A 24,357-nucleotide genomic window follows, 5' to 3' on the forward strand; every position below is an offset into this window, starting at 1 on the left:
ACCTGTGTTAATATATTTAAAATGTCAAAGGGGGAAAAAAAATTTGCAAATTCACTCAAACACCACAGAAAACATTTTCAAGTGTTGTCTAAAGGATGAGTATATTTTCTAGATCATCAAATAAAACATTTTTAAGAGAAAGCCAAATTACATTTGGGTTTAGACATTATACAGTACTCTTCTGGGAGCCTTTAATTGTCAACAACCCATTTTTATTTTGACATGTATCTTCTTCCAAATATCTGAATACTGTTAGAAGACTTAAAATTGGCATGGCTTCTGCAAGATGAACACAGTCAGTAGCAAGTAAACAGGATTCCAATAAACAAATACTATTAGTTTTAGTTGCAAATTTGAAAGAAAAACTGACTTCATAGGCCAGAATATACATCTATGTGTTGGCAATCAGAAAACAGAATGAGAACTGGAAAAGATGCAGGTTAAAATTAATTCCTAGATTACTGTTTTAAACTTGGGAGTAGTCTATCCATAATAATAAAGCTCTTCCAAATTACTATCTGTAACTACTGTTAGTTTCACAAGATGAGCAGCTCCCAAACTAGAGTCATGACCTCTAGTGGCTCAAAACAGTTACAATGAAAACATTAAATCCAGCAGAGTTCAATTACAGCAGTAAGTATCAGATGAATTTGGGGTTTTCCAAATGTATTAGTATTTAGGTAGAGTTAAAAAAAAAAAAAAAAAAAAAAAACCTTGGGAACACTGAACATTTAACGATGTGTACGAAAAATTTTAAAGGTGATTGGGATTAGCTAAGCAGTCAAGAATTCACTGAAGGAAATGAAATAACCTCATCTGTAAAATGCCACAAAGCGCGGCTTGAACAAGGAAGACCGCATGGGAAGTTTCTAAGAATGCAATCTGTACTGAGCTTACGGGGAAGGGAGAGGGGGGAGCTTGACTTTGTTAGTCACTTTACACTTCTGCTACGGAGTTCAAATAAGATACCATTTGCATTGTACAAGAATATCAAGCTTTCATTTGATATTGTGTCTAAACTGCTTTGAATGACTTCAGTAATGTGACACATCACTACAAAATTAACAAAACGGATTGAGTATACTTAGTACTTTGTGAATAGTTATAACAGCAATATTTATATACAAACGAAAGGTTTTATGTAGTCAAACACGAGCAAGTTATGCTGGAATTCATTTCTAGAAGTGTACTTTCAAGATTTAAAAATAACTATATAAAAAGACTTTATATCCTAGCCACTGTAGAGGAAAAAAAAGGTCCTTCCCATATTGTACTTCAAGTCCACCAACAGAAAGCTCCTCCCCACTGTATCACAGGTACAGCATGGGCTGAACAGACATAAAAGACAAGCTTTTTCCTCAGAATACCGCTGGTTCAAGTCTGGATTTAATGAAGACATCCAAAAGGACATTCTTGAAAAACATCCAGTGGGACAGACACACACACACACACAAAAACATGGCTTTTTATTTTTTTTTTAAATTCTAACTGTAGCCTGCCAAGTTGAATTCAAGTGTCCATTTCACCTCTGAATGACATTTAGTAGATCTACTACAGTTTGAGGGGTTTTAAGACAATTAGAACATTGCTAATGATATACATGTGTTTTTGATTTCTGAGTTTAAACATCTGTTGATTATATGAATTTTTTGAAAGCACACTTTAGAGTTTCAGAATCAATAAACATACAATTTCAGAGAACTCGACCGAGTAACTGAATGAATGCATGTTTCTATAAGTATTAGCAATTTCACAGTATTTCACAGTCTCCAGAAGCCTATAACTTTTAATTCCAATCATCTGAGCCATTCCTTTGTTCTTTTCTGCTATATCAAGGGTCCCTTGGATACCATGAACAATACCTAAAGCATTTGTTGGACAAGCTGTGGGAGAAATTTAGGTCAATAATGATGTTTCTAAACTGGCTAGCCTGCACCACAGATTAATTGTCTTGTGAATTAAGACTGGGGAAAAAAAAAAAGGAAAACTTCCAAATATGTTAATAGTTTGATTTCTTTCTGTATAAGGCTTGTTTTGATTGCTAACCAACACCATTTCAGAAAACAAGTCTGAAATTGGTCTAAACTACATATAACTAGTATCAGAAAACTGAAAATTCCATCTTACCAACACCTGTTCTAGCTAACAGAGTGTGTTAGAGCATGCAGGGATGCAATGAGGAAGGCTAAGGCCCATTTAGATCTGGCAAGAGATGTCGAGGACAACAAGAAGGGCTTCTTTAAATACATCAGTAGCAAAAGGAAGACTAGGGAAAACGTGGGCCATAGGGAAAATGCTGAAAGGGGCGGGTGTCCTGCTGACGAAGGATATACAGAAGGCAGAGCTGCTGAATGCCTTTTTTGCTTCAGTCTTCACTGCTAAGGCCAGTCCTCAGGAATTCCAGACCCTGGAGACAAGAGAGGAAGGCTGGAGGAAGGAACACTCTCCCTAAGCTGAGGGGGATCAGGTTAGACATCAGTCAGGCAAACCTGACACCCACAAATCCATGGGCCCCGATGGGATGCACCCACGAGTGCTGAGGGAGCTGGCGGATGTTATTGTTAGGCCACTCTCCATCATCTTGGAAAGGTCATGGCAATCAGGAGAGGCACCTGAGCACTGGAAGAAAGCCAATGTCACTCCAGTCTTCAAAATGGGCAAGAAGGAGGAGCCAGGGAACCACAGGTCAGTCACCCTCACCTCCATCCCTGGAAAGGTGATGGAACAGCTCCTGCTGGAGGTCATCACTAAGCATGTGGAGGACAAGAAGGTGATCAGGAGTTGTCAGTATGGATTCACCAAGGGGAAATCATGCTTAACCAATCTGACAGCCTTCTATGATGGAATGACTGGCTGGGTAGATGAGGGGAGAGCAGTGGATGTTGTCTACCTGGACTTCAGCAAGGCTTTGGACATTGTCTTCCATCGTATCCTCCTAGGTAAGCTCAGGAAGTGTGGGTTGGATGAGTGGACAGTGAGGTGAATGGAGAACTGGCTGGAGGGCCAAGCTCCGAGGGTTGTGGTGAATGGTGCAGAGTCTAGTTGGAGGCCTGTAGCTAGCGGTGTCCCGCAGGGGGCAGTCCTGGGTCCAGTCTTGTTTAACTATTCATCAATGACCTGGAGGAAGGGACAGCATGCACCCTCAGCAAGTTTGCTGATGATACTAAACTGGGGGGAGAGGCTGACACACCTGAAGGCTGTGCTGCTATTCAGAGGGACCTGGACAGGCTGGAGAGCTGGGCGGAGAGCAACCTCCTGAAGTTCAACAAAGGCAAGTGCAGGGTCCTGCACTTCCTGGGAGGAATAACCCCATGCACCAGTACAGGCTGGGGGTTGACCTGCTGGAAAGCAGCTCTGCCGAGAAGGACCTGGGAATCCCAGTAGACAAGTTGACCATGAGGCAGCAGTGTGCCCTTGTGGCCAGGAGGGCCAATGGTCTCCTGGGGTGCATTAGGCAGAGTGTTGCCAGCAGGTCGAGGGAGGTGATCCTGCCCCTCTCCTCAGCCCTGGGGAGGCCTCACCTGGAGTACTGTGTCCGGTTCTGGGCTCCCCACTACAAGAGAGACATGGCACTACTGGAGAGAGTCCAGCAGAGGGCTACAAAGATGATGAGGGGACTGGAGCATCTCTCCTACGAGGAAAGGCTGCGAGAGCTGGGCCTGTTCAGCCTGGAGAAGAGAAGACTGAGAGGCGATCTCATCAATGTCTACAAGTATCTGAAGGGGGAGGGGGGCTATCGAGAGGATGAGGCCAGTCTCTTCTCTGGGGTGCCCAGCAACAGGACAAGAGGCAACGGGCACAAACTGAACCACAGGAAGTTCCATCTGAACCTGAGGAAGAACTTCTTCCCTGTGAGGGTGACAGAGCATTGGAACAGGTTGCCCAAAGAGGTAGTGGAGTCTCCTTCCCTGGAGATACTCAAAACCTGCCTGGATGTGATCCTGGGCAATGTGCTCTAGAGGACTCTTCTTGAGCTAGGGGGAGGGGGGTGTTTGGACTAGATGATCTCCAGAGGTCCCTTCCAACCTCAACTATTCTGTGATTCTGTAATGTTCCTCAGATGAGTTCTTGCTACAAATGCATAGTAACTTCACTATAGTCTCAATTTTGAAAACTACCACTTTATATTTTGACTGACTGAAAAGCAGGACAGCTGCATATGATTCGAAATCCTGGGTAATTGTATTAAGAATCATCACCCTAAACCACAGAATGCTTTTTACTCATAATATGACACTTTTACCAAAGGCACCTCCAATCTCTTAATTTAATTTTTAACTTTGAGGTAAACAATCTCAGTATACAGATTTGCATTATTCTGTAACACAGGAAGAAAGGGAAAACCCCAAACTAATAATAATGCAATGAGCAGCTGAAAATCCTTAATAATTTAGCTAAAAAACTACAGACCAAGCAGACAGTTTGGTAACAATGTTGCAAAAACTGTAAATGATAAAGAATGGATGCCCATCTACTGAAATAGGTCTTCAACACAAAACATTTACAGATCATTCTCTTTGTATAACGTTGCTTTACTGCTCATATCTGGTTCTGAAGACTTAGCAGAAGGACGGTCAACATAAAGATAGGACATTGCAACAGACAAGTATTACTTTTCTTAAAAACACACCCACAAGACGTCACACCCATAGGAGAGAATATCCTTTCTTCTAGAAAAAGGCACATAAAACTTAAATTTTTCAAACAGGCTTTTAACAAGCATGCTGAAAAGAAGGCGGTAGCACAGCAAACCTCAGGGTTTCTGGAGCAATAACTGCCAATCTTCAGCATTCTTTGTCTGCTATATACCTCCATCAGATTTTTGACTTGAAGACAGTGTCTCTGGATGTTTTCAGTATGGCTCTGAGGATAATGAGCAAGTGCTCTATCTTGCAAACACTAGGCCATTGCAGTAAAAGACATCTGCTGGAAAAAGTACGCTCTGTCCAGACATGAAATTTTATCTTGGTCTCAGCGGAGTTTAGGGGAGAGTTGAAGAGATTCCACAGGAAGTTTCCTTCACAAGGGAAGCATGTATCTAACATTTTTTTCTAGGTCCTGTTACAGCGGAATGATTGAAGCTACTGTGATGCTCTGTCAGCTCCTCTAAGTTGGAGTTATCAAAAGCTAAACCTTGGCCTCTTCTCTATAACCAGGATCACCATTAACGACTGATTATGACACCACAGCAGCCTTACCATTAATCTGAAGTCCTGAAAGTCCAAAATTGCTTTAGCAACTAAGTGAAAATAAACTTCACTACTGCCCTTTTGATATTTTTATGTAGGTATGAAGAAATCAGAATGGCATCTTGAGATATAGCAGTTACACATGGAAACTTCTAGAGTAATAGAAGTTCAGCTCTATAGTGGAAGACTAACATTTCTGCATCAGCTTTAGAAAGAAGACAAACATATGTAAAAACCCCAATATAATGAATGTTGAGTTCTATTTAGTGATGTTCCATAAACTGTTTGTAACATTAATGGAAAACTACGCATTGGAAATGGACAATCACTTAAGTATCCAGAGAAGAATCTAGAGGTCAATGGACCAGACAACACTCCCAGAACCTCAGAGGATGGTCCTAAACTGTGGATTATGTCCGTTAAGCAGGTGTTTGATAAGATGAACTGTAATTACATGTACCAAGTCTACCCTGGAATCATGCATCAATTTGGTAATCAGTCCCACTGAGAAGAGCAGGAAATATCACCTTTTAAAGGCTCTGTTTTATAAGGTCTATGGACTTCCATAACACTGAGCTAGTATATACTCAATTGTCTTTACCAGGATAAGGAACTAGAAAGTTTGTATCACTTGGCTTCAGAAACTTAGCAGATAGCAACACTTTAACAGCTTAATAACAGATCAGACTTGTAAGAAGGTTAACAGACCATGACCAAGATCTTGACAGGATTTCAACTGCACCAGAATCCACATAATCCTGGAATTGAGTGGTCTACATTTAGACAAATTATAGAAACTTAAATGTAACTATTCACAATTCTTTTAGTGCCATATTTCAATACGAACAGTATTTGAGAGCACATCAGCTGAGAGACTCCCTGTTGTTACGTTTCTTGGAAGGACAATAGTCAAGATGGGAAGAAATCCTTAGAATTTGTTCTGTAGGATTCCACACTTATCTAAGCCACATAGAACTGCTTTAGAAAGCTGGAATTCAGCTAAACATCTACAGTTTTATATTCTCTTTAGTAAGAGATTTAGTTAGCCAGTAAGCAGTCTTTTTTGTGTTTGTTCTTTAAAAAAAAGAGGAAGACTATTTACTCGGAACAAAAGTAAATAACATCTCTTCTACACAACTGCAAATCTGAAAAGGCGGGTATATCTTCCACATGAAGAAGAACTTCTTCATCCTTCAGCATTCCTTCCACAGTCTATGGCAGTTTCGCGCCTAGAGCTACGATATCCCTTTCTTCCACACTAATAGCCACTTATTGCCATCTTCAAATCCATCTTCAAGGTCCATGAAATCAAGTCAAACCAACCCACTTTTTCCTCCTGAAAGGGCTAGTATGGGGAAAGGGGGGTGAGGAGAAGCAATGGATGTGAAACCTCAGAACACTTGGAATCTGCATAACTGAAATAATTTAGGATACTATTAGGAAAGAGAATGGGGGAAAATTTAATTGCATTCCCAATTGCATTTCCAATTTTTTCAGTTCCTGCTTAAGGTGCTTATCTTTACTTCTGTATTTCTGATTCTGCATGTAATTTCCCATTTTTGCTTTGCATTCCACAATCTTGTAGTATCTGCCAAAACAGCTTCATACTAAATAGAAATTACTTTATGCTATTTACACGGAGCATTTTAAGAAATGCATAGCATCATGCATGACCATTGCTTATGGCAACTAAAAAATTGTACTTAAAAAGACAAAAAAAAAGTTGTAAAATCAGCAGACGAGACTGGCACATTAATGTGACAACAAGTATTTTCCAAGTATTTTGGATATGAACCGTTCCACAGAAGAACAGTAATGTTCTCAGAATCCTACCAAAAACAGAGTGCACAGAAGTAAGGCCCCAAAAAGTCAGAATCGAGTAGGCTACCCCATTAATTCCTCCCTCAGCCCGCAAAACTGATAGCATGAAAATACAGAAAGGATCTCTTTCCACCTTTTACAGCCATTTGCTCAGGATCACACTAGAAATCCGTCAAAGCTCAGAACTGCGTCTATCTAGCCCAACCAAGTCATCCATAAAACTGTCTTTTTCATTACAATGTCATTAACTAGCATACACAGTTGTAAGTTTTCACTTCTCATCCACTGCTAGTAGGTCCACAGTTATCACTATCCCTTCCTGCAATAGTAGGTGAGAAGAGTCATACCCAAGTATTAAGAATGGTACTTATCTAATGTAAGGAAAATCCAGCAGCAAATCTGGAATATCTGGCCAAGACCATTCGTAAGCAGGACGCTTGAGGTCTATGACTCAGTTTGCCCACAAGTAAGAAACAGTTAACATTTAACCCTCCACTATAGGATTAAGATAGTGTTTGCACAGTTCTTAGAAAACATACAACAAATGCGATTAAAAATCCTGGCTGACTGAAATAGTGGCTCTTAAAAAAAAAAAAAAGATTTGAAAAAAGTTATAGGTCTTTACTTTTAACAGCAACTGCACCTACAAATTTCAATGTTTCTCATGCCTAGGAAAACATATTCACAATATCCCTACACAGGTAATAAATACTGCTTGCTGCAGTGAAGCACAAAACTGTGCCATTCAGATTTTTGCTTCTTTCCCTACAGATCCCTTCTACTATAGACAACAACAACTCAGTCAAGCCACGAAATGCTAGTTGGACAAGAAGCAAAGTCATCAACTGAGGGACAAATCAGTACCAAAAAATTCAATTTTTCAAAGGCATAATGACACATTACGAGTAGAAAATGGAAAGTAAATAGCACCTTCAGAGTTTTGATGGATACAGAAAACTACTTCCAAAAGTTAATTTCCAAAACACTCCAAAAACACTAAGTAGCTGTTTCTAAGATTTACTTCCATCTTAAAGAAACAAATTGAACAAAACAAAAATGTGATCTTCATTAGTAACTCAATGCAGACAGCCTGGGCTGCAAATTTGCCCATAGAATCCCAACATTGAAATAGTATGCTTCATCTGTTTCACTACTTAGAGGGGCCATGTTCTTTGAACACAATACTTAAAATGAGTCTGAGAGCTATCTAGCAAATGCACACTCAAAAACTTTCTACAAAGATATTCGCGAAGACAACACACAAACAGCATAGCTGTCATAAGCATTAATTTACCTCTTTAGAATCATCAATTCTCTCGAAATAAACGAAAGCAAATCCTCTGGATCGTCCAGTCCGTTGATCATAAACCACGTTGACACCAGTCAAAGGTCCATAACGGGAAAAGACTTCACGCAAGTCTCTCTCAGTGGTATACAAACTGAGACCAAACACTCCAAGACAAGTATTAGGATCTGGATTAGCCTGGTAAGACAAACATTCAACTCCAATTAAGTTAATCAAAAACAAGCTATATCACTCTTTCATCAAAGTTTCCCATTTTCAATTCAGTTATCAAAAAAATTTTAGGTCAAGACAATTAAATGTACTGTTTATTACAAAGCTTAAAACTTTAAGAGTTAACATTCCAACCTTAAGATATTTTCAAAAAGCAATTGATTTTTTTTTTAAATGAAGACAAAGGTGAACTTTTCATGGTGAAAAATTCCAACTTCCAATCAGAAAAATGACGCACTCCGATTACAAAACAGATTTAGAAAAGGAAGCTGTTTTATCAGTTTTTCCCCCTTGAATCACCAATAAGCTGCAGACATGATATGGAAGTCCATGGTGTGAACAGATGAGCCTACCTAAATTCCTGTCTTTGGCCCTTCTGGAAGGTCACCACTGGTACTAAACCGTGCACGCTGCCTCCTGTTTCACACGCTAAATGTATCTGAGCTCCTAAACATAGACAGCTGAATAATAACTTTGCTTCTGCTAAAACAGTTTATTTCTTCTCCCCTCAACATTTCCTCTTCAACTACACTGAAAGTCAGGATTTCCATTTGAAAGTTTTCCTCAGTCCAGTTGCAAACTGGATCAAGATCATCTGCTTCGTTCATCTAGACAGTTACAAGTACTGAAGTATTCTGTGAAACAGTAACCCAAAAGGCATGCACAAATTTCTAGAGCAGGGCTCTTGATTCCTTAAGATGACGTGGGAAATGAAATCATTTACATATTTCACTTTGACTAAATCTAAAGTGAGTCAAATATAAAATTGTACAGTATGTACTGTAATTCATCTTTCTACCAGATTCAGTGTTTTTATGATATTTAGCTTTTCCACATGCCATAGGTTATATAGTGCCATTTGCACTGTAAGAATTATCTTGACCAAAATTAGTATTTTTTCAGTTAAGCTTCTCACACCTGTTGTACAATTACACCTGTTGAAGCAATTTAAAATAGCAGCAATATGAGAGAGATTTAATGTTTCTGCTAAAATAATAACTGAAAGTTTACATAGTTGAAATTTATTTCAGTTTCAGATTTCGAAGCCACAATGCACAGTAATTTATGCCTCAGAGCTTGCCTTTCAACCTGACTCAAAGAACGTATTGGTTTAGCTCTTTTGTTCTGTTTTTCCCAAGCCCATTCTGCAGCCTCTGAGATCAAGATGACTTTTTTTTTTTAAAAAAGGTAAAAACCTCGCATTTCAAAGTTTAATTCTACGCAAAGAAAATTCTGCTTTAAATTACAGAGTCATGAAACAAATTCAGACTAAAAGTCAAGGAAAAAATATTCCATGGTCTCTAGCCAAAATGGGGGGAGGAGGCAGGGAGGGAGGAGGGAAAGTAACTAAACCAAGACAGAATTGTGAAACGTACAAATAGGTTACTGGGTTTTAACCTGCGGCATGTAGACACTGAGAAAAAGAGCCCTGAGAAACAGCCTACAAAACATAACCAGGAAAAACATATCTAAGGGCAGTAGTCTTAAGTTCACCCTACAGGGCTCTACAGCTCCGCAGGAAAATGCTCAGGACTCCAGAGAACAAGAGTTTGAGACCTACGGCAATAGAAAATAATTGTCAACTATAGCTGACATCTTTTTCTCTATGCAAGAGGTAGAAAGTATTTGAACAGTTTCCTCCACGTAGGAAGTAGCAGTCTAATAAGCAGTTCTTTTGACAAGAACGCTTGTTTTTAAGAATTTTAAGGCTTTGCTCACTTACTTCCAACCGAAGAGGCTCAATCAGTAAATCAGCTTCTCATAACAGATCTGCACCATAGCTTAGCCCTCCTTATACACATTACGCTTTGTCTCAATGCTTTTCTGAAAGGAAAAGGATTCTTCTTCTCTCTATAAATATATATATAAAAGACTGCCAACCGAAAGAATGCTACTGTACACAGAAAGCTCAGTGAGCAGATAGCATTGCAAGTCACTCAGCTTCTTGGGAGCAGCACTTGGATTCAGCCAAGGATTTCTTAACGAAAATGAAAAAATCTGGTTGGCGCATCAAGTAACGTCTCCTGGTCACTGGGACATCCAGTGATACATCCAATTCCTTTGTTCTGTTAAACAAGGGCACGCTTACAAATGGGTGAAAGACTGAGATAAAATTACAGTTTGCTGACATATTGAATTCCCCTTCCTGTCTTCTTCCACTGAGACACTGAAGAGAGATGAAGTAAGTGACTTAACCAAACATTCATACTATCTATCTTCATTTTTACCATGTTATATTTCAAACTGTTAGGGTTTTTTCTACTTTCAGAGTTTTTGCACAGTATGCACCGCAAAAAATAAGATTCCCAGAACACCTGGTCTATTTGAAATTTTTGCAGTTAGCCGAAGTTCAAACTTCAGTCATAAGACATGAAATCTTCTACAATTCATTATGTCTAATTGTCAACTTATCATTTGAAAATTTGTATCATTTAATTAAGCAGGTAAGTCTTTACTCTTGCTCCCATTTATTTCATCCTATCTGATAATTTAGTGGCATTAAAAGCTACATACTCCGTTTATGACTGAAACTCTTACAAGTCTAATCACACTTCTCAATCTTTTAAATTGGTGGTGCTTCTTTCAAGTTCTTCTTGCTGGACAAATCCCTGCATATAAGCACTTCTGTGTTGCCCTTCTTTATATTCCCCTTACTCATGAACCCTTTTCTGAGGTAAGATAAGGTGTGCAGACTGCTTCTCGGTACTTGAATAATGGGTGGCAGTTACATCATCACTGGAGGGATTTCTCCTGTGGAGGACTAAAAGCCAGTCTTTATGTTAGAGTTTTGTGCTGTCTCCCATCAGCACAGCATCCAAGCTCCTTTTACAAGGTCAGCAGAAGTAGCAAAATCACCACCATTTTTTCTGATGCCTTTAGAACCTCTTCCATTAAAAGATAAAAGTCTGGTTGGTTAGAGCTTAGGTTTGACACTATTAGAACTATTTCTTAGAACTAATGTGGAAATCACTGTGAAAAGGACTGTCATGTTATAGAGTCATTCCCAAGGAAAAAAAAGATTTCTTCACAGAAGAAAATATTCTTGTGTTTCCTAAAGTAGTAAAAGGGATTCACTTGTATTTCTCCAGGAAATCTGCTAACCCTTTTAAAATTCAGTTATTCCTGCCAATTTTTTTCAAGACATTAGGTTCATGTTTGCTATATACCACGATTACACACTGGGAACCATCTGCAAAAAGCATAACTATGAATGTTGCTTCACAACAGTTTAAGCCACTGTACAGTACTGCTGCTGTAGTCTTGCTCTCTTCCACACACTCGTCTTCTCCCTCACACTGACGCTGATCTGATTTTGGTGAGCTGCCTCACAGAACTAAGCCTGCAAAAGACCCACCAAAAGACCCACCCTCTTTTTGATAGGATTAGTAAAAAGATTCAGGGAAACTGAACCAGATGGAAACTGTAAGGATCAAAAAAAATACCACAGCCCTCACAAAGGAAGAGGCAAACCTGAAGCAGCAATCTCTTACATCATCTTGAATTGATGTGGAACCACAAGCTAAGGCACTGAAACTCATTATAAACGGGGATTTTGGGGGAAAGCCCTCAGAATGACACAGCACTAACATATTAGATCTTGGCTATTTTACCTGTACTTCTTCCTGTCTGTACAGAGATGTTGGGTTGCTTCTCATTTACGTTTTGAGAGGCTTACTGATCCCTTTCCTAAGTGTAAAATATTTTGGCCTATTAAGATTTACACATTAGCTAAAAATACGGACTACACTAATGCAAGTAACAATTGTTTCGTTGATACTCAGCCTTGGTGAACATGACATACTCTGCTGCCAGTGTGTCTTCTCCTGTTGGACATTGGAGAATGACTACGGCTCCTTCGACGACGGTATTCTGGTGTGTATGATCTGCTTCGAGAACGTCTCCTATGGGAATGAGAATGGGAATGGGATCTGGATCGAGTGTAACGTCTGTGCGAATGTCTTCTGGACCTGGATCTTCAACAAAGAGAAAGCTTTTAGTTAGGTCATATAAATACCATGTATTGAATTGTAAGCCTTACATTTCCCACAGAAAATCTTAAATTCATTCTGTAGAGGCTTGCAAGAAGTCAAGTCGTTTAGTTTCTCCTACTCTGTGCATCTAAAGATTTCAGATCTTTAATAACCTGGCCAGTAGCAAGATTTTTAACTCAGAGAGTGCTTCTGGCATAAAATGGAGATGATATTCACGATAATTTTTAGGAAGTTCAAGGTTTAAACTTGAACCTGTGAACTCACACAGTGATACAGAAACCAGGAATACCACAGTGTAAATTACTGTCTTGGCTGAAAAAAATGAGAAGATCTAGCAGTACTACAGAATCTACAGTTGAAGTTTGTCTAGGCTCTAAAATGATTCAATATCAAAGAAACAAACAAAAAATCCCACTAGTTAGTTCCTAAAGTATTTCGTTGCAGACATCCAGTCAATGATAAACTCTGTTCTAATCAGCGTCGTCCTGTTAAGCTACACGCTTTCAGGCAGGCACTATATTCTAACAGCAGGTGTTAGCTATCTGGCTAAACATTGCAATAAGAGAAGCTATAGCATTAGGCTGAACTTCGGTACTTTTGAGCAGAATGACTCTTTCTAGACTGCCCTGGTGAAATTAATAGAGGAAGACGGATTATTGCCTGTGCAGACACATTATTGGGGTAGAAAGGGAGAGAGATGGAAATGTGTAGCTCTGGAAGATTCATTTAAACCTAAAGCTCCTGTAAACTAAGCAGTCTTCCATGCCTACTTTAAGCTATACTTTATTTTGTCTTTAAAGTCTCCAATTGAAGTATTTCTAGATCCGCTCCAAGTAGCCTGTCCCAAAGTTTCAACAGTTACAGAGCTTACCCCTTTTATCTAACACAGTTACCTTTGCTGTAATTTTCACGTGACCTTTTTTTTCTTCCTCCTTTTTTTGGCGGGGGTGGGGGAAGGGAAGAAGGGGCCACATGCAAGAAGAAGAAAACAATTCATTCTGGGGGAAGGAGGCATAAGCTTTTGAGAAATTAAGAGATGTAACCTGTTATCTCTAACCTGTTATCTCTCTCCTGGAAGAGATAAATCCAGTCATTTAATTTGCGATTTCTACGCTACTTCTACTTTCCGTACTACTTTCTCTATACGTACACATGCTTTATTACTGATGGAGTCCTTCCTCTACATATCCACTAACATGCAAGTGAACAGAGTCTTGTTAATACATCCCAGAAGATTTGTACTTTTTACAACAACAAAACAGTCTCAGCGATACATCTAAAAGAACAGCCATGGGTAATAATACTGAATTAACCTGAACTACTTCCTGGACATACCTTGATTTTGATCTTGACCTAGAGTGCGATTCAGAATGTTTGGAAGCCCTCGATGGACTGCGAGATCCTGACCTGCTCTCCGATTTTACACGAGCAGGACTCCCAGCTGGAGATTTTGACTGGGAGCGAGACTCCTAACAAAGAAGACAGTATTACAAATGGTATTGGTTGTACAAATGCCTAACTCCTAACATTTAAAGTACAGTAATTCTATTATATTGATTGCTCCTGAAAAACAAATGGTTAGGCAATACCCTCCAGAACAAATTTCAGTTTGCTAACCCACTGTTAATATTGTATGCTCTCCTCAAATAGTTCCCTGCTTGAACCAGATCACCAATTCTCTATTAACTAAGTAATCATGCAAATTCATCTACAACTTGATCATACAGACACTGGAACATAAACCATACATTTACTTAACCTAGGACCCATTCATTCTTCCAGATTCTTTTAATTCTACTTCACTCTTGCTTTCTACTTTTCTTCATTCTTCATTGAGTTTTTCATTTTTCATACTTCGTGTATTCTTCCCCAATTCAAACAATTCATTATAGCCTTAAAAAAACATTCAAGTGCTTCTATCTGACCAATCTTCTGTTCAATTTTTTCCCCCATTCAATTTTAATTTTCTGATCTTTAATACTTTTCATTAGCCTTCTTTTATCTTGATTTATCTTCCACATTCTTGGAAAAAACTCTTCAATCTCTTCACGAACATTAACCTTAATGGAAAAAGAACATTTAGTATATTTAAGCACGTGGGGATTATAAAACTCTGCTGGAGTTCAGATGTTATCTACCAAATTGAAATGCCAGCAGGTAAAGTGCAAGAAACTATTTTATAAAACAATTGAAAAAAAAATCCTTAAAATTGTATAAGTGTCTATGTTCTAACAATGAGCTTACTGAGTTCTCAGTGTTTTACTGTATTTTCAAAGCTACCCTCCTCCCCTTTCAGATTTTTGGTAAGATACATAGATGTACTAAAAACTAATTAGCACAAATATATTAAAATTATTGATATCAGTAAGTGTGGTTTTCCCCTCCAAAGTAACAACTTTGTACTTCTCAGTATTACATAACCCAAATTCTACTCTTACATATTATTACTAGACACTCAATTCAACAGAACAGCCAAAGATTTCCAACCAAAACCTGTCTATATACATACTTACTCACATACTACATGCACATAGATATATATGCAGGACAAATTATTTTTCTTCCTAAGTTTTCTTCCTCATTGTTATCCTGTTTTCCTTGCATATAACTTAACTCATATATAGCAAGATGTATAATAGTGTATTTCAAAGCAATCCATTAAAAGAAAAGACAGGAGATATTTTTCTTGCATAATAATGCACACAATAGAAAAATTAGGAAAACAAGCAAACAAAGAGCAGGTTAGGGTTTCCTCCTGTTTTAATGCACAATGTTTCTAAGGAGTTCAGCTATACAAAAAAAACTAAGAAAGCGTATGCTATATACTCCTGTAACTTCAAAAAAATTTACAGAATTCTTAACGAAAAAAAATGCAGAGCAAGTTCCCTTTCCACAAATGTAACATTTTATTCTGATTTTCATCATTTCTCCTCCTGCTTATCCTCACCATGTTTTTCTCACTTGGTTTCTTACTCTATCCATGTCCAGGTTCAGATTTTCCCATCTGCAGTTCAGTTCAAAGTACTGAAGAATTTAAGCCCTTTTCAAAGGACTCTTTCTCCACGTTTTAAGACAATAAAATCCACTAAAAATAGAACTTGAAAGACCCCTTACTAGCATCACAGCTAAAGCTGTACCCCTACTTCTCCACTTTACCTTGATAAAAGGACAAGAGATATATGGAGAATGTCACCTACTGGGATGAAAGGCATGACAAACTTATCAATGAAGACTAATTTCAAAGTTCAGTTGTGACATGTGGACCATAGTATCAAGTCTGCATTACAGGCTGCTCTTCCTAAACTGGCTATCCACTGATCTAGCTCCATGACTTTCACTGAAATAGAGGGAGGGATGTGCATTTACAATATTACCAAATCAGTATTTGGGTTTTTTTTTTTTAATTTTGTATCTGAAATTCATTTAAAAATACATTTCCTTTTAGCACCACTAACATGCTTTTTATTTACCTCTTCTCTATTTTTGTACTCTTCATTGTTTGATAGCCTCCTTAGTTCTTCCCTTTACACTTCATCCCTTGCAACAATTCCCAAATCCTCTGGGAATTATTTCCTCTCCCCTCCCTATTAAAAGGGATCAGCAACACAGAAAAGCATTTAACGTGACGTCGTTCAGATTCAGAACAGATCTTTCAATAAAGAGACAAGCAATTCACCCTCCTCAGTCACTCCTTCATGAGGATACTGTGTTTTCCACATTCTTTTCATCTGAAACATCACTTCTTGAAAACTAAGAACTTTGGCAACTTAAGGAAAAAAAAATAAAGCAGATACTGCACAATCTAGAAGTGTTGGGAGATGTCAAAAATACTGAGGTCCCAATCACTCCCATACAATATAAGAACTTAGCTTAGTGTCTCCATCTATTCAACTGAAGCATCTTATGACATTGCTCACAGGGATTCTAATAGCATCAATTATGACAATCAATCTGTTTTACGTTGCCAGAAGCAAACATTACATCATTCCATGCAGGTCAAGTCCTTTTAGAATCATTAGTGCTGCCCCTAAAGGGCTTAAACTCACAAACATACAGCTTCAAAATTGGAGTGACAGAGGTGACAGCATGAGTTCTTACACATTTCAAAACTTCCTCACACAAAGTAACTGTAGATGTAAACTGCAGCTAAAGAGAGATTACCTGTTAGCAGTTGCATATTGTGTCTGTCACTGGCAGGCAATTACATCTCATCTTCTGATGCAACATAGATCACCTAGTTATATTCTCCTACACAGCTTCAAAAGGAGAGACTACGGGAATCATAATAATCTGCAAGAGTTTAAGGACTTAAGGATGATACTGGAAAAGTACCTATTAAGATTTATATCAGCAGGACTACAAGCAGGGATTAAGAGATTCACAGCCTCAAGGAGTCACAGACAGATTTTAAAGAAGTTTCCTCCTTTACTTCTATATAGGGAAATAACAATTAAGATCCATCATAGTCCATATCACAGACAGATCTGATTGTTCTGCATAAACAATTTATACCCATTCTGCAACACGAAAATGAAAAATTTTAATTAAAAACAAGTTAACATCCTTTCTTAGTATGTCATCCTTGATGACAGCAAACAGACAACTGTACTAAGCATTAAAAATCTGTCAGTTCTGCACTAGTCCTTAAGCAATCTACAAGTTCTCTTCATTGGTCCAGTCCTTAAGCAATCTACAAGTTCTCTTCATTGGTCTGTTTTTAACCCAGAACTAAATGTGACTACTGCTTGAGAGAGAAGGGACTACAATTTCTCTCTGGATTCTCAGCATTTTTGTACCTTTCTGTTCTAAAAATCCTCATCATTTGAGAGCCACAGTTAAGACTGTTTCTTGAACTCAGCTTCTCAACTCACAACTACCTTACATATGACAGCATGCATTTTACTGCCTTCTGCTTTACTGTGCAACTGTTCAGCCGCTACACTCACCCTTACAAGCTTACAGGCAGCTATCTACTGTGACCATTTCAAACAATCTAGATTCACTGTTACCACAGCCTGTAGGGTAGAGACGGACAGCTAACTACCTAACATCCTTCAAAGTAGACTTTCCTTTTGAAATACATACTGTACACCTGCCAACTATACTTTTCCCACTGCAAAAATAATAATTAAAAAAACCTAACAGTATACTTCCTTAGAAGAGGTGATGAATTCCTCAAGTACATACTGGGGAACAGGATTAACAACTCCCAAACTAACAAGTGGAACTTGGAGCCAAAGAAATTGTAAGCGAACAGAACATCTAAAGAAAGCAGCTTCAGCTACTGATTCACTAGATAAGACTACGCAAAACTAGAAGCTGTTATAGAAAGTTTTCAATATTTTTCATCCCTGCCACCTTCTCTCTTCTCAGGAAGAGGAACATGGAACAAAGTGATACGGATAGGGTATGACTCTCCCCCCTCAAGCGACCTCATGATCACATAAATTCAGTCATTAATTAATTGATCAACAACTTCAGATGAGCCAGCTGAGCAAGAGGATAGTCCTGTCAATGTTTCATTCATACCGGCACAGCTGTTTAAACCATATGAGTGTTAGGTATAACTTGCATCAATTATCTCCCTTACATCCCGAAAAAAAGTTACGTTACTTTCTAATATAGTTACTTTAAGAAAACCACTGAAAACAGTTCAGTGCAGACTAGAACTGCAACGGTCTTTTAAAAGCGTTTAGAGTAGCCCACCCATCATCAGAGGGTATGATAAAGAAAAAAAAGAAAAGTAAAGATAGAAATGATGTTCTTTCATGTCACTCTTCTGTTCTCTCATTGTGTTCTTCATGCCTTACCATTTCAGAGTATGACAGAAAGCGTTTATCACAAAGCTACCAAAATTTAAAGTGAGATTCTAAATAGAAAAATTGAAGTTAAGTTAGGTTTTCTGTAACAATGCATGAGAAGTTAAACAGGAAGAAAAAAAAAAAATCACAAAATCATCCAGAAACTTCTGTTGGAATTCATCCTTAAGAAAAAATACAAACCACATGTGGGGGGGGGAAACCCCAAACCAAACCAAACAAATAAACGCACAAGAGGTCTAGAAAAATGGTAAGCTAGCAAAATAGTAGCTCGGACTTTAGAGATGTCACAAGAGACTTGGAAAAAAAAGCCGAACCCAAACTTACAAAATAAATTAAGAAGATATAAAAGTCCAACTTGAACATGGGACGGAAAAACATCAGCAATCAAAAAAATCAGAAAAGTGTAATAGATGCCTATATTCACTGGATGAAACTGTCAAAATAGAGGCACCTCATTTCTGAGAAAAAGGCAATGTTATGTTTTAAACTCTGTTTTGACAGAAATCTACCAACTTTTCCGGAAGTTCACAAGAAAAGTTAACTAATTTTGGCTTTAGTCCTATCACTCTGTACTAAAAATAAAACTAATCCTTTAATAAGCCACTCTTCTATAAGTATTTCAATAGTATACATAATAAGCCTCTGTATGAAAAGACAAACCCTATGCTGTGCTATCTTGAAGATAGATATATTTATAATGTTACTAACATTAGGAAACTCTATGCTCCTATCAGTGATACCACTCCAGTAACAGAAAAGCAAGCTTCAGCAAATAAACTTTTTGCAATTTAAAATTTATCTTCCCACTGAGGCTTGAATATATGCCTGTTCAGGGAAGGGTTCTGTAGTCACTCCTTTATCACAAACGGAAGATAGGAAACAGAATTTGTTTCCAAAAAGAACAGTCTTCCCAGCCCAGGTAATAATGTAGAGCCCATTAACAGTTTCATTAAACAAAGGGGGGGGGGGGGAAGAAAGGGCAGGTTAAGGGAAAAAAAATGTCCTTTCCCATGTTTGTCATAAGAAACCACAGGACTGTCACAGCACTCTCCAGGTTACTGCAGAACTAGTGAGCATAAGCAGACTATTATGCCTGCATTTCAAAATGTATGGAAAGTAAAGTGCTTCCCTTTCCACTGAGGTGGCAGATTGCCACTGTTGGAGAGATTTAAACATACAACTACCTAAACAGATTTCCACAAAATTTTCTTTGAAGCAAAGGGCTGATCTTAAGATTGATCAGATTTGGGTAACTAGCATTAGAATACGTATGAAGCAAATTTTGAATGCAAGCTTAATGAAGAAATACAAGACATTCACAATTTATCTGGTCCAGAAGCCACTTGCACAGGCATGAACTGTGCATACTTCCTTCAACAAGATGCTCGCATGCAAAATCATATATTTCTTTAAACGTTTATTAGATTGAGATCAACATGATACTGTTTAGAAAGCAGGAAGAGGCATCTCATGATTAGAATCAAGGAACACAGAACAGAACTTGAATTCTAAAACTGAGTTCTACCTCTGTCCTGATTTAAAGCTATAATTATTAATAAAATTATTAATAAAATAGTATATTAATATTGGTAGAAAACTACTAAACTTTTAAGATTATGGAAATAAAACTTATTAGAAGCTTGGAAAAATAACTGATCAAAGGTAGTATGTGGGGGGTTCTAGAGCACAGGTTTGTTCAGATCACAATTTGTTCAGTGCTCTGGAAAACCATATAAAGTTACATGACAGAGCGTGCACCAGATGAACAATGTGCTATTAACAACAACTGGACAAGTTTGAAAGGAAGTAAGACTCAAATTCTTGCTTAATTCTGCCTATTACCTGACAAAAATAGGAGATAAAAAAGCCTCATTTGTCTAACCAGCTGAAAAAGAACATTTGATAGTGATAAAATCCTGTGACTTCTCTGAAATTCAAGTCACTGGATAAGTAGCATGACTTAAGATCCTTTTCCTTTCTAATGTCCTAACCTTAGCTCTAGCAAGTTCACTACGCTTCTGGTTCTTGTGTCAATTTCTTTTCATTAAACCACTTTCGCTTTCTTGAGGGGGGAGAGGAAGGGGGGAAGAGCCATTTCTTCTGCTCAACCAGTCACATTCTTATATATGGGACCTGCTGAAGTGGAAGCAAAAATTATACAAAAACAGGATAAATGTTGATTTGCTTGAGCATATCTGACTAACATTTGTGGGGGGAGGGGTGGAATCTCACTAGTCAGAGATATGAGTGAGCTCAGAAATTAAAAAAAAAGAATTACCCAACACTTAAAAAAAAAAAAATCAAAGTTTTTAAACAGTGCAAACTAAGCAATCTCATTGGAAAGTTATTTCTAAGGTTATTTTAAATTTCCTCTTCTTCAGATTAAGTGATGTTATGATTTTGAAAGTGGAAATTAGAGTCAAAACATACAGCTGGAGATAACGCTGCTAAAAACAAGCTTTTTTGAAGTAAAAACCTAACATCTCAAAGTATGCGCATCTAATCTTTGTATCATGGAAAGAGATGAGCTCTAAAAATTTAACTGAACTATTAGTATTCATACATGAACATTTTTTCTTCACAAAGAAAAGCAGGGAAACACTGTATAATTAGTAATCCTTTAAAACAAAATCTGCTGAATGAATAAGCATCTGTATCCTGGTATCAGACTTCATCACTACTTTTGGGAATTTTCATTAGAGCTTTTTCAGTTCAATATGTATCTATTCTGATGAAACGTAAAAGGACAAACTGAACTCCCTTACTTCTTTGGTCTTTAGTTATTTAAAAGTACACTGGAAATTCAGATTAGTTAAGTTTTTAAACTGAATATTGTGTGTAGGAGATAAAGATTGGGGGGGAGTGGCAGGGGGGAACGACACTAAGAACTGGAAGGGTACTTGGAATTCTCATCTGTAGCAACTTCCAGGAACGCAGTTTTTCAAAAATATGTTTTCCATTTTCTGTAGTTCTTCCAACCATTGAAAATTTATGTCATACTCTCACAGATCAGCATGCAAGCACATAGTAAACTGAAGCACTAGAATATTCAGTGCATAAAACAAAACGTCTTTCCAATTTGGATAGCAGATTAAACACTAAATCCCTCCAAAATTTACATGTGCTTAATTCTATGTCTGTGAGCACTTCCAGTGAAAATGAAATATAAAATATTGCAGCCTAAAATATCACTTGCTACTTCAATGATTTTTAATAACATAAGAAACAAACAAAAAATCTATCACTTAAAAAAAACGCTCAGGAATGTTCTAATTAGTAGAACAAAACCCAAAACCATAAATGAATTAAGTAGCTGCTGTTACGTCAGTTGCATGGAGTAAAAAACAAAAAATAAAAAACAAACAAAACACAAAAAACCCCACAGCAGATAGCACACTGCCATATGCCAGACCGAGTCAGAAATTGCAGTACTAGGGGAGAGAAAAGAATAAATGTTTTCCAAATGGAAACTCAGAGAGTCAGCAGCTCTCTACAACAGGTAAATTTTCCACGACCAAAAAAGAACAAGCCAACTGAAGTAGCAGTTCACAGGAACTGCTATGCAGGACTTTTCAGACTTCGCCAACTGTCAAAACATTTTTTTAGTTCTACATTTGGCAAAAGAAAGCATAGAAAAATACTGAAATCAAATAGCTATACCAGCTGATACCAGTAACTGACAACAGATCCAGTAAGGAACTTAATGCAAATACTGTGCAGAAGAACATAAATATTAAAAAAAAATTCAATAGGACAAGAAAATAATACAAAAACTAAAAAAAACCCACATACTGCAAATTAGAAGTTGAAGCAGTAAAAGAACTGAACACAAAACATACTCATTGCTCTGCTTTTTCAGACTTAGCTGAAACATAAGCCAGTTTTCCCTTCACAGATCAGTCTGTTCAGCTGGAAAGAGCATAGCTACGTAGCCATCTTTGTCAAAGCAATCAACACAAGAACAGATTTTGTTTACCTCACCTGAGGAACCAGCAGCAGGCACTGCACAACCAAGTACAGCACTTTCAGCCTGGGGAATGTTTTGAACTAACATTACAACAGGGTAACAATAATTCTGTAAAAATAATGCTCTTTCAAAATTTCATTGCTCCTTTCCCCAGGCAGTAACTCTATATAACTGCAAAGCTGCTGTCACTGGTTCATCAGAGAAAGTCACCAAAAGGATGCTCAGGTGTTCTTCTAAAGCAACTCCTTAAGAGTCAACAAAAAGTTTCCTGCAAAATTAAAAGAGTAAATGGTGGAGTGAGGATAACACACATATCTCATTCGTGTTTAAAGCAGCTTCTAATTCCTGCTTGCCCTGATCATCACACTGCGGGGAGGCGGGGGGGGGGGAGGGGGGGCAGAAGTGACCAGTCAGATGTGTACAGAAAAACCGCAGCAATCAGAGGGAAGAGAGAAGAAACAAGCCTAACCAGGCTACAAAACCGCAGCAGCTTGCTGAGAGAGAGTCCAGCTGGATGTACAGCGAGTTTCAAGGGTTTAACAACGAAGGCCATACCTCCCCCGATGGCTTCAGGAAGCCTGACCCAAGGAAGATGCCGTTTGCGGGCCAGCAGCAGGAGAAGCAGCGCACCTCTCACAAAAGGACCCAGTTCCTTCCGTCCGCCAGTTACTGGGGCGGAGGCGCCGGCTGTAGCGAGCGGGACCGCGCTCCCCCGGCCACGACCGGGGGACCGGCACTGCCCGCAGGCAGAGGGGGGACGGGGAAGGGGAGCGACTCCGAAGCCTAGAGCCGGGAAACAACAGAGCACCGGGACGGCTCGCGATCAAGGGAAGGCGAGGAGGGGAGAAAAAAGGGCGGGGGGGCCGGAGGCGGGAAAATATAGGGCTACAGCCGCGCTCTAAGCCCAGCTCCCCAAGAAAAAGTCTGCGCTAGCAGGATGGAGACGAACTAACAGCATCAGAGCTCAGCGCCTGCACCCCGAAGGAGGGGGATGGGGACGGAGGAACGTGATGGGAGAAGGAAGTGTGTGCGAGTGAGGACAGCGAAGCCCAGCTCCGGGCTGGGCCAATTCCCTGGTCCGGGCCTCAGCGCCGGGTCGGCAGAAAAGAGGGAGATCGGGAGAGGACGAAGGGAGCGAGGCGCCCACGGCCCAGTCAAGACTCGGGCGCCTGGAGGAGCCATTTTAGAGACAAACTACGTTGCCCCCACCCCTACCGGGCCGGAGAAAGGAGAGCGCCCCCACCCCCTTCCCCAGGCCGGGTCACCCCCTCGGCACGGCCCCGATAGGGACGGCTACTCACCCTCCCCTCGAAGTTGTTCTCCTCCACGTCGCTCATGTCGGCAGAGTCCTGGCCACGGGGCTGGGCGAACGGGGACGCTAGTCCCAAGCAGCAACCGCACCCGCTACCGCTATTATCCTTGCCGTTAGTATTACCACAACTAGCGCCGCCACCTCCCTCCCGCCACCGCCTCCCAATCCGTCTCCTGCAGCAGCGCAAAATGGCGCCTCCGCTTCGTCTGCGCCCGACACCGCGCGGGGGGCGGGGCCCGGCTCGACCCGCCTGTCACAAAGGAGGCGCCGCCAGCGGGACAACGAGCGCGGCTGCGACAAGCCTCGGCCGGGCCCGCCGCGCATGCGCAGCGCTCTGTGCGCGAGCGGCGCGTGGAGCGGCGCGGTCCGCGTCCAGCCCAGGCCCTAACGGCCGGGGAAGGAGGCCGCGGCGGGGTCGGGCAGCGCGCCGCTTCCTCGCGGGGGTCGGTCGAGCCGCTCGCCGGCCCCGGCGCGGGGAGGAGGCGCGGCCGAGCTCCCTGCCCGCCCGTGCTCGGGGAGAGGCGCTCCGTGGCCCGCTGCGCTGCCACGAGATAGCGGAGCCCCGCCGGCGCGACGCCCGCCTGGGTGCTTCTCACCTCCCGGTCGATAAACCCGCACTACCGCACCCATTTACTGCCCTGATTTACCCATCTTTCATCCTTCAGTCTTCTCCGGCTATTTTGAATTACCAACGCAGTCCCTTTTGGCTGAGGCTTTTTACTCTTGCACGCAGTAACG

General features: G+C 39.8%; 1 protein-coding gene across 2 annotated transcripts in view; it reads right to left on the bottom strand.

Annotated features, from left to right (window-relative positions):
• Positions 1-23,972, bottom strand: part of TRA2A (transformer 2 alpha homolog) — a 29,111-nt gene extending 5,139 nt beyond the window's left edge. The window contains exons 1-4 of one of the 2 annotated variants that reach the window (XM_068935113.1): positions 23,609-23,972; positions 13,854-13,987; positions 12,329-12,500; positions 8,305-8,493 (exon numbers count right to left, since the gene is read on the bottom strand). In XM_068935113.1, the coding sequence (XP_068791214.1) occupies positions 8,305-8,493; positions 12,329-12,500; positions 13,854-13,987; positions 23,609-23,644 (531 nt within the window). In that variant the 5' untranslated portion in view covers positions 23,645-23,972. The remainder of the gene's footprint in view (positions 1-8,304; positions 8,494-12,328; positions 12,501-13,853; positions 13,988-23,608) is intronic. The other variant, XM_068935114.1, reaches the window with a different exon arrangement.
• Positions 23,973-24,357: the final 385 nt, after the last annotated feature.

The sequence above is a fragment of the Struthio camelus genome, chromosome 2 (genome assembly GCF_040807025.1).
Source record: "Struthio camelus isolate bStrCam1 chromosome 2, bStrCam1.hap1, whole genome shotgun sequence".
Lineage (NCBI taxonomy): Eukaryota > Metazoa > Chordata > Aves > Struthioniformes > Struthionidae > Struthio > Struthio camelus.